The 11,228-nt window shown below is 44.7% G+C and overlaps 2 protein-coding genes across 4 annotated transcripts; both read right to left on the reverse strand.

Annotated features, from left to right (window-relative positions):
- Nucleotides 1-4,379, reverse strand: LOC135523051 (transmembrane channel-like protein 7). Of its 3 annotated transcripts, XM_064949774.1 has the most exons (5): nucleotides 3,551-4,379; nucleotides 3,284-3,366; nucleotides 954-1,109; nucleotides 450-535; nucleotides 1-231 (listed from the first exon to the last, which is right to left on the reverse strand). In XM_064949774.1, the coding sequence occupies exons 2-5, from the start codon at nucleotides 3,309-3,311 to the stop codon at nucleotides 112-114; spliced, it is 390 nt and encodes a 129-aa protein (XP_064805846.1). In that variant the 5' UTR covers nucleotides 3,312-3,366; nucleotides 3,551-4,379; the 3' UTR covers nucleotides 1-111. The 3 variants fall into 3 exon arrangements, with proteins under 3 accessions (XP_064805846.1, XP_064805848.1, XP_064805847.1); XM_064949776.1 differs by lacking the exon at nucleotides 3,284-3,366 and having other exon boundaries at nucleotides 3,551-4,377; XM_064949775.1 differs by lacking the exon at nucleotides 3,551-4,379 and having other exon boundaries at nucleotides 3,284-3,544.
- Nucleotides 4,380-8,303: 3,924 nt separating this feature from the next.
- On the reverse strand, nucleotides 8,304-10,825 carry LOC135521844 (small ribosomal subunit protein uS4). Its single transcript, XM_064947614.1, has 5 exons — nucleotides 10,759-10,825; nucleotides 10,010-10,121; nucleotides 9,793-9,915; nucleotides 9,265-9,451; nucleotides 8,304-8,537 (listed from the first exon to the last, which is right to left on the reverse strand). Exons 2-5 carry the CDS (start codon nucleotides 10,104-10,106, stop codon nucleotides 8,360-8,362), a joined length of 585 nt encoding a protein of 194 aa, XP_064803686.1. The 5' UTR covers nucleotides 10,107-10,121; nucleotides 10,759-10,825; the 3' UTR covers nucleotides 8,304-8,359.
- Between the last annotated feature and the right edge of the window lie 403 nt (nucleotides 10,826-11,228).

Here is an 11,228-nt window from a genome sequence, read left to right on the forward strand (position 1 = left end):
AGTGGAACGACATTTATTGGATATTTCAAATATTCTAGGTCTGAACCGTCCAGAGTAGTGATGCTAGTCGGGAGCGAGGGTGTGGGCAGCAATCGGTTGAAGAGCATGTACTTAGCATTTAAAAGCAGTTGGAGGCCACGGAAGGAGTGTTGTATGGCGTTGAAGCTCGTTTTGAGGTTTGTTAGCACACAGCATCCAAAGAAGGGCCAGATGTATACAGAACGGTGTCGTCTGCGTAGAGGTGGAGCCGAGAATCACCAGCATACACAGGCAGAAAGACAGACAGACGTACAGACAGACAGACAAAAGTGTGTGAAAGGCAAAGGCTACTTAAAACAGAGCTGCATGGTTTTGCATAATGAACTTCAGAGAAGTGTTGTTCTCTGCTGTATTCAGTATATCTATAACCAGTGGTACACAGGACTAGATTACACGTTGTGTTTTCTCACCGTTCCAGAGAGTAAGTCCAGGAAGTACTGGTAAAACACCACCAGACCTTGAAGATTTGGATCATAGTCCTCACACTCCTCTAGACCTGAAACACACACATACACACACACACCACACATATTCTCAGCTGTTTGAAGATAAGCCAAGGTCACATTTGATCATGTTTCCCACCGCAGCCTTGGCACCGAATACCTCAGTTCCATGATCTGCTACTTTGTTAGGGACTCCATTCTCAAACCCGTGAGAGAATACCAGTAACAACTGCTGCAATATTTGCAGTTTCAATCCCTCAATTCAATTAAAAGCCCATTCTCTTAAAGCAGATATGTTGCTATGATACTGCTACAGGGAACAGTGAGAAGATATTGTTTTATATTGGAGACACACAGAATAATGTTAATAGATTGGACTGGAATAGAGATGGTGAATGTCACTCCAATGCCATCACCCTTTAACCAATCATAGGCCTGGTTTGAAAATGCATCCTCCAGTGCTGGCCTTACCAGTGCTGTCCACTGTCATGTTACTGGTGCTGGTGGATCTGAACACGATACTGGAGATGAGGACGAACCCAGAAATCAGCAAAAACGACAGGAAGTTGAGCACCACCAGGAAGCGCAGGAACATGAAGTAGGACTGGACACCACCGCCAAAGTGTCCTGCAAAGACAGGGGTCACAGGGCCATGTTGTGAATGTGAAGGCAACATAATTAATGACAGTAGCCCTGAAATGTTATTCATATTTTTCAGAATTAATTTAAATAAAAATAACATAATGGAATGCAATGTCAGAATGTAATACATTTCAACTCCTACGTGACATGGTACAGGGGTCTTTGTTTTTTAAGCCCATTACCATGTGTATGAGGTGTGTATTTTAGTTTCAAAGGAGATCTGTTTAAGACTACCAAGAAACACTCTGTGTGACCCTGATTTAGCCCACTGCAGTAGAAATGTGTGGAACCGAGGCCTTTTAGATATTGCTGAAAGCCTCGGGAAAACGTAACCTATATGTGAGGTGATTGTGTATGCATTAAGAAGTGCATATAGTTAAGTTCTGTATATGTCACATACAGAAGTTTATATACACCTTAGCCAAATACATTTAAACTTAGTTTTTCACAATTCCTGACATTTAATCCTAGTAAAAATTCCCTGTCTTAGGTCAGTTAGGATCACCACTTTATTTTAAGAATGTGAAATGTCAGAATAATAGTAGAGAATGATTTTTCAGCTTTTATTTCTTTCATCACATTCCCAGTGGGTCAGAAGTTTATACACTCAATTAGTATTTGGTAACATTGCCTTTAAATTGTTTAACTTGGGTCAAACGTTTCGGATAGCCTTCCACAAGCTTCCCACAATAAGTTGGGTGAATTTTGGCCCATTCCTCCTGACAGAGCTGGTGTAACTGAGTCAGGTTTGTAGGCCTCCTTGCTCGCACACGATTTTTCAGTTCTGCCCACAAATTTTCTATGGGATTGAGGTCAGGGCTTTGTGATGGCCACTCCAATACCTTGACTTTGTTGTCCTTAAGCCATTTGCCACAACTTTGGAAGTATGCTTGGGGTCATTGTACATTTGGAAGACCCATTTGCGATCAAGCTTTAACTTCCTGACTGATGTCTTGAGATGTTGCTTCAATATATCCACATCATTTTCCTACATCATAATGCCATCTATTTTGTGAAGTGCACCAGTCCCTCCTGCAGCAAAGCACCCCCACAACATGATGCTGCCACCCACGTGCTTCACAGTTTGGATGGTGTTCTTCAGCGTGCAAGCCTCCCACTTTTTCCTCCAAACATAACAATGGTCATTATGGCCAAACACTTCTATTTTTGTTTCATCAGACCAGAGGACATTTCTCCAAAAAATGTCCTCCCATGTGCAGTTGCTAATGGTAGACTGGCTTTTTTTAATGGCAGTTTTGGAGCAGTGGCTTCTTTCTTGCTGAGCAGCCTTTCAGGTTATATCGATATAGGACTCGATTTACTGTGGATATAGATACTTTTGTACCCGTTTCCTCCAGCATCTTCACAAGGTCCTTTGCTGTTGTTCTGGGATCGATTTCCACTTTTCGCACCAAAGTATGTTCTTCTCTAGGAGACAGAAAGCGTCTCATTCCTAAGCGGTATGATGGCTGCGTGGTCCCATGGTGTTTATACTTGGGGACTATTGTTTGTACAGGTGAACGTGGTACCTTCAGGCATTTGGAAATTTCTCCCAAGGATGAACCAGACTTGTGGATGTCTACAATTTTTTTCTGGGGTCTTGGTTGATTTCTTTTGATTTTCCCATGATGTCAAGCAAAGAGCCACAGTTTGAAGGTAGGCCTTGAAATACATCCACAGGTACACCATCAATTGACTCAAATATTGTCAATTTGCCTATTGGAAGCTTCTAAAGCCATGACATCATTTTCTGGAATTTTCCAAGCTGTTTAAAGGCACAGTCAACTTAGTGTATGTAAACTTCTGACCCACTGGAATTCTGATACAGTACGTTATAAATGAAATAATCTGTCTGCAAACAATTGTTGGAAAAATGACATGCACAAAGTAGATGTCCTAACCGACTTGCCAAAACTGTAGTTTGTTAACAAGAAAATTGTGGAGTGGTTGAAAAACGAGTTTTAATGACCCCAACCTAAACTTCCGACTTCAACTGTATATCATTTGTACATGTTGAATAATGTCTCTTAGGGCTGGGAATTGCCAGGGACCTCACGATAAGATATTATATCGATACTTTGGCGCTGATACAATATGTATTGCGGTTCGATAAGGTGATTTTTTTTTTTGCGATTCGATGTTCCAAACATACTTCTCACCATATGTCTGCTGCAAAGGGACAGCCATTGAGAACACAAGTTGTTAATCAGTCATGGAAGTAAGTGCTGAAAACAAATAGGCTCTGGATTTAAAAAGAAGATGGAGAACAAGTTATGAAGAAAAAATACTGGAGTTGTGTTGCAGATACAGCCAACCAGTGCAAAAAAATCATTGCGATATTGTCAAAACGATACAACATATCGTCAAAAATAATATCTCGGTATGTAACTGCATGGATTTCTTCCCCCCCATCACTAATGTCTCACCGCCAGCTGCTCTTGATGATGATCCATGTTCCAAGCACTGTCACAAGCGAGTGGAGGGCATGGACCTGGCAGGTTGCTATGGTGATCGAGAGGCCCAAGAGCAACGCTGCCCCCTGCTTCACTGGAGGACCTACAGCAACAATAACACCCACACACATTTCACTGACAATGAACCTTCAGAGCAGAACAGATAGGCCTATTATACATCATGAAGAACACAGATGATATTCCCTGAGACGGTTTCTAACAGTTTGTGCAGAAAGTCTAAGGTTTGCAACAAACAAAAAAGTTTAATGAGCTGGTCTCAGACAATCCCGCAGGTGAGGTCCTGGGCTGGCCTTGCAACATGTGGTCTGCGGTTGTGAGGCCTGTTGGACATACTGCCAAATTCTCTAAATCTATGTTGGAGGCAGCTTATGGTAGAGAAATGAACATTCAATTCTCTGGCAAAAGCTCAATTGAACATTTCTGCAGTCAGCAGGCCAGTTGCACACTCCCTCAAGACTTGAGGTATCTGTGGCATTGTGTTGTGTGACATATTTAGAGTGGCCTTTTATTGTCCCCAGCAAAAGGTGCACCTGTGTTACGATAAAGTTGTTTAATTAGCTTCTTGATATGCCACTACTGTCAGATGGATGTATTTTCTTTGTAAAGGAGAAATGCTCACTAACGGATATAACAACTATGTGCACAAAATTTGATAGAAAAGCATTTTGGAACATTTCAGGGATCTTTTAATTCAGCTCATGAAACACGGGACCAACACTTTACATATTGATTTATATTTTTGTTCAGTGTATACTGTATCATTGGGTACGACAGTTGAACATAGCTTATGAGAAATTAAGTAATATTCCTCAAGAATCAATGGGTTCTTTATATTAATGTAAAATTCCAAACCATTTCAAGCAGAATGATTGATTCTTTTTTAAGTGTACTGCCTTCATTTATGGTATGGGCAGTGTCCGTGGGCGGGGTTTTGGTTGTGATTGACACGTTGTTGCGGTAGTTGGAAGTGGGATTTGCCAAATCATCACTGCTTGAATATTTGTTCCAGGGATTGTTAACTATATTGAATGTCGGCCTGATTTTAAACATGAGTACATTTACTCTGGAAGTTTAGCTACATCCTTTGAACAGAGATATGCACATCCTAACGTGTCTAAAAAAAATTTAACACATGCTTGTCACCAGTAGCGTTGAAAGGTTGCAAGTTTGAATCCCCGAGTTGACAAGGTACAAATCTGTTCTGCCCCTGAACAAGGCAGTTAACCCGCTGTTCCTAGGACGTCATTGAAAATAAGAATTTGTTCTTAACTGACTTGCCCAGTTAAAGGTAAAAACAATAATTGGTTAACGAGCAGGTGGGTAGGAGCTGTGCAGTGTCTTGCTGGTTCCAGACTTGGTGCATCAGTTCTCCATGTTATCAGAACTGTCTTGGGTGGCTGGAGTCTTAATTTTTAGAGCCTTCTGACACCGCCTGGGTTAGAGGTCCTGGATGGCAGGGAGCTCAGCCCAAGTTATGTACTGGGCCATAAGCACTACTCTCTAGCGCCTTGCGGTTGGATGCTGAGCAGTTCCCATACCAAGTGGTGATGCAGCCTGTTAAAATGCTCTCAATGGTGCAGCTGTAGGACTGAGGTTCTGAGGGCCCATGACAAATCTCTTCAACCTGAAGAGGTGTTCTGCCCTTTTCAACGTGTGTAGACACCAAGGAACTTGAAGCTCTCGACCTGCTCCACAACAATGTGCACGGGGCCATGCTCGGCCCTCCATTTCCTGTAGTCCACGATCAGCTCCTTTGTCTTGCTGAGGTTGTCCCGGCACCACTGCCAGGTCTGACCTCCCTGTAGGCCGTCTCAAGAATAAGGAAATGGCACAGGGTCAGTGCTTTGTCTGCCATAACTCTCCAATAGGATTGTGGATTCATGGGGAAGAAATGTAGGTGAAATGCATGTTATCATACAGCCTAGTTAGATTGATTCATAAATAACTTGAAATTTAGGCCATTCTGCAGTTAAAATGATAAAGCAGTCATCACTCCACTCCTTTATGGGGCTTGAGAAATGTAAACTCATTCAGACGGCTATGGATGCAAGGAAAAAATATCCATAATATGAAATGTTTAACATTGGTTACAATGGCATAAAACAAGCCTGTTGGATCCTGATGGGAAATATACACTGAACGGGCCTCATGGTATCTGTGCATTCAAATTGCCATGTATAAAATGCAATAGTTTGTTTATGCCTGCCCACACCATAATCCCACCACAATCATGGGGCACTGCTCACAACTTGACATCAGCAAACTGCTCGCCCACATGACACCATCTGCCAGGTACAGTTGAAACCGGGATTCATCCATGAAGGGCACACTTCTCCAGCATGCCAGTGGCCATCATTTGTCCACTGAGGTCGGTTACAACAGAACTGCAGTCAGTCCAACACTAACCACTAGGCTACCCTGCCACCCCAATAGCTATTGATGATCTGCATTCACCTTTTTGCCCTCTTCACTTGTCACCATCCATCCCATTGCCTAATCACTTACCATCTACTTAAATTCCTTAATACCCCCACACAACCTGGTACCATGTCTCTAGTCAAGTTATGGTTAGTCAGTGTTACTTTTAATTTCTCTCCACTGTTGGGAACAGCCCATAAGCAAGCAGTTTGTCTACTCTACACCTGTTTAGTCACTCCCATAGCCAACTCTGAGCAAGTCAGAATTACATTATCCTCTTCCTCTAACCCTAGGAAGCTCTTTGCCACCTTCTCCTCCCTCCTGAATCCTCCCCCCCCCCCCTCCTCCCTCTCTGCAGATGACTTCGTCAACCATTTTGAAAAGAAGGTCGACGACATCCGATCCTCGTTTGCTAAGTCAAACGACACCGCTGGTTCTGCTCACACTGCCCTACCCTGTGCTCTGACCTCTTTCTCCCCTCTCTCTCCAGATGAAATCTCGCTTCTTGTGACGGCCGGCCGCCCAACAACCTGCCCGCTTGACCCTATCCCCTCCTCTCTTCTCCAGACCATTTCCGGAGACCTTCTCCCTTACCTCACCTCGCACATCAACTCATCCCTGACCGCTGGCTACGTCCCTTCCGTCTTCAAGAGAGCGAGAGTTGCACCCCTTCTGAAAAAACCTACACTCGATCCCTCCGATGTCAACAACTACAGACCAGTATGTATCCCTTCTTTCTTTTCTCTCCAAAACTCTTGAACGTGCCGTCCTTGGCCAGCTCTCCCGCTATCTCTCTCAGAATGACCTTCTTGATCCAAATCAGTCAGGTTTCAAGACTAGTCATTCAACTGAGACTGCTCTTCTCTGTATCACGGAGGCGCTCCGCACTGCTAAAGCTAACTCTCTCTCCTCTGCTCTCATCCTTCTAGACCTATCGGCTGCCTTCGATACTGTGAACCATCAGATCCTCCTCTCCACCCCCTCCGAGTTGGGCATCTCCGGCGCGGCCCACGCTTGGATTGCGTCCTACCTGACAGGTCGCTCCTACCAGGTGGCGTGGCGAGAATCTGTCTCCTCGCCACGCGCTCTCACCACTGGTGTCCCCCAGGGCTCTGTTCTAGGCCCTCTCCTATTCTCGCTATACACCAAGTCACTTGGCTCTGTCATAACCTCACATGGTCTCTCCTATCATTGCTATGCAGACGACACACAATTAATCTTCTCCTTTCCCCCTTCTGATGACCAGGTGGCGAATCGCATCTCTGCATGTCTGGCAGACATATCAGTGTGGATGACGGATCACCACCTCGGCAAGACGGAGCTGCTCTTCCTCCCGGGGAAGGACTGCCCGTTCCATGATCTCGCCATCACGGTTGACAACTCCATTGTGTCCTCCTCCCAGAGCGCTAAGAACCTTGGCGTGATCCTGGACAACACCCTGTCGTTCTCAACCAACATCATGGCGGTGGCCCGTTCCTGTAGGTTCATGCTCTACAACATCCGCAGAGTACGCCCCTGCCTCACACAGGAAGCGGCGCAGGTCCTAATCCAGGCACTTGTCATCTCCCGTCTGGATTACTGCAACTCGCTGTTGGCTGGGCTCCCTGCCTGTGCCATTAAACCCTTACAACTCATCCAGAACGCCGCAGCCCGTCTGGTGTTCAACCTTCCCAAGTTCTCTCACGTCACCCCGCTCCTCCGCTCTCTCCACTGGCTTCCAGTTGAAGCTCGCATCCGCTACAAGACCATGGTGCTTGCCTACGGAGCTGTGAGGGGAACGGCACCGCAGTACCTCCAGGCTCTGATCAGGCCCTACACCCAAACAAGGGCACTGCGTTCATCCACCTCTGGCCTGCTCGCCTCCCTACCACTGAGGAAGTACAGTTCCCGCTCAGCCCAGTCAAAACTGTTCGCTGCTCTGGCCCCCCAATGGTGGAACAAACTCCCTCACGACGCCAGGACAGCGGAGTCAATCACCACCTTCCGGAGACACCTGAAACCCCACCTCTTCAAGGAATACCTAGGATAGGATAAGTAATCCTTCTCACCCCCCCCTTAATGATTTAGATGCACTATTGTAAAGTGGCTGTTCCACTGGATGTCAGAAGGTGAATTCACCAATTTGTAAGTCGCTCTGGATAAGAGCGTCTGCTAAATGACTTAAATGTAAATGTACAGCAATCACATCTATAACCCTAAATGTAGCCATTACATGAAGTCAATCATTGTGCAGAGACCTTACCTAGCTTAGTTTCCACCACATATCAAGTAAAAATGATAACTTAAATTTGTGGTCAAATGTTTTTATTATTGAAAAACAGGAAGTGTCAGTCAGCCTCCATTTTAATCCTCCTCTTCCTCATCAGCTCCCCCAGCACCACCCTGGCCCTTCTTGGCATTCTTTCTCTTGACACGGCCGGGGCGTCCTCCACCGTATGGTGAACGCAGGGAGAAGTCAATGTGCTTCTGGCTGTCCAGGCGCACCACGAAGGAGGGGATGTTGACCACCTGCTTACGCACACTGGAGAGAGAAAGGAGACCTCAATGAGTGGTTTGTTCCTCCCCACTTAATATCATAGACAAATAATCTACATGGGAATAGTTTAGCATCAATGACAGGCCTCATTCACGAGGAATTCTTGACACCACAGGAAGTCTGAATATTAATTGTAATCATCGGCCTGCCTGATGAGGTAAAGTACTCTAACCAAACTAAATTGAAGACCACGCAATTGCCTTACAAGTCAAATACACTTGACAGTTTGCCGTGCCCATTGGTTCACATCTGCTTGAGGTGCAACCCTCCATACATTACCTGTCAGCAAATAAGACAGTAGCAGTCTGCCTCTCGCTTGGCCCTGGGCAGTCTTATAGACGAGGTATACAGTCTGTTACTGCATTGACCTTGCTGAAACTGGTTTGCCTACTCTTGATGGGCAGGATTGGCCCTGGGCAGTCATTGACAAGGTATACGGTTTGTTACCGAATTGACCTTGCTGAAATGTTAAACCACGCTCAGGGATGAGCTATCGTTTGTGAGGCCCTCTAAGGATTGAGAAAGTAACTCGTGAGTTGTGCAGTTTCACCTCAGTTACCTGAACAGTTAATATAGGCGAGAGAATTTTAGAAATGTATATGTTACAAATGGTTTAACAGCCACTCATCAGAGCCTAAAATAACAGACCAATGTAACGATCTACCGCCTTGTCCTTTCTAGCATGGCCATCTAGTGAACATCAACAGCTTACCGGATGTGCCTCTGGCGGATGAGAACACGGGCATGGTGGATGCTCTTAGCAAGGCCCAACTTGAAAACCTGCGTCTGGAGCCTCCTCTCCAAGAAGTCCTCCACCTTCAGGCCCAGGATGTAATCGAGCTTCATCTTGCCCTCATCCAGCACACCGATCCTCACCAGACGCCTGAGCAGGGCATTACCTAGGAGACAGGATGCAGCAATTCAGTCACTGATCACAAAGTAGGGCCCGTTAATCTGGCCCTAATCAGGGACTGATTGAGACCTGGAACCCCAGGTGGGTGCAATTAACTCAGGTAGAACCAGCCGTAATCTGGACCTCTTAGGGTAAAATCTGAATATCCCCGATTTAAGGCATCTGGAAATCTGACTGACGGCCTCATTCACGAGGAATTCTTGACACCACAGACAATCTTATCATTGAATATTTAAATCATTGGCCGATATCTCACTAGCTAACAGCTCAAAGGACTTCTACAAACAGTCAAAATATAGTTCAGAAAACAATCTAGCTGTGGTGTACCTTCAAAAAGACGCTTGGGGTCCTTCTCATCCAGAGTGAGCAGCTCTCTGGCGGCCTTGCGGATCTTGGCCAGGGTGAACTTCACCCTCCACACCTCACGCTTGTTTCTCAGACCATACTCCCCTGAGAGATTAAAGTTAATTTACTGAAAAAATGACATGGTATTTGGAGACAAGCAGATTCAATATAAACCAAAACTTGTTATTTGCACACATACCGATAAGTTTAAGCTCCTGGTCAAGACGAGACTTCTCGAAGGGGCGGCGGGGTGTGACGTATGTCTTGCGACAAACCCAACTCCTGGCAACGGGCATGGTGGATCAAAGTGCCTGAGGAATAGAAGAATTGATATGGCTGTTCAGTTCCAACATTGCGATTACACAAGTGATTATACTGAATTTCAACCCATGTTAATTATTCTGCAGACCATCTTAAGTCATACACCCATTAATACTTAACATGTTTAATAAGGCAGTTACGCTATTATCAAAATATAAGTAGATTTAATCGTATGGATCAGGGTCGGTTCACTGACAGGCTCCGATAGTGGTACTCCGTAATTTGGCTGGCGAAACCAGGTGGGAACGTGTTAGCCATTTAACTAGCGTCAAATAACATTTATATTAAGGAATTGGTTTCCCAACCTACACAACTTCAAATTATAAATGTAGTGTGATAAAGTGTAAAGCTTTTAATATGCAGAGATAACTACAGCACAGTAATGTCAGGCCTCACCGGCGCAAGCTCACTCTTACTAGCTAGCTAACGTTAGCGCGCTAACCACGTTGTACAGTGCGTGAACGACTGACATGACCGAATAAGGCAGAAGTTAAGCCAAAAATATACAAAAGATATTGGTCGGTGTAACCGAACTGCACAACAAAACGTATAAATACATTACTTCTCAACATTGCGACACTACGTCTATGGAAAAACAAGAGACTAAAGAGCATAATACGTTATTACCTGTCTCCCACAGGCCAGTACGATAAAGAGGAAGTCAAATTGGATCTCTCCAATATTTATATGGATCCCGCGAACTACATTTCCCAAAAATATGTGACGACACCACTTCAAAGCAGCAGTTGGTGAAATACCTCCATCTGTTGTTCAACTTTACAACTACAGTTTTGTTTGTCAAACTAAAACCGTTTCTGTTTACTTGCTGAACAAGAACAACTAACTTTTTAAACTATCTAGTCTAGTGTACTACACGGAATGAACGTTGGATCACCTAGGTATGCCATGTATTATTTTGTGAGCTGTTGTGAAGGCCTCGGTTTGGTTATTGAACATTGTTTAGAAAATATCTTTAAAAAAAACGTGTAACGTTATGTGTATTAGCCCGGGATCCTATGTAGGGTGTGTGTGTGTGTGTGTGTGTGTGTGTGTGTGTGTGTGTGTGTGTGTGTGTGTGTGTGTGTGTGTGTGTGTGT

This window comes from Oncorhynchus masou, chromosome 30, assembly GCF_036934945.1.
Source record: "Oncorhynchus masou masou isolate Uvic2021 chromosome 30, UVic_Omas_1.1, whole genome shotgun sequence".
In the NCBI taxonomy this organism is placed as follows: domain Eukaryota; kingdom Metazoa; phylum Chordata; class Actinopteri; order Salmoniformes; family Salmonidae; genus Oncorhynchus; species Oncorhynchus masou.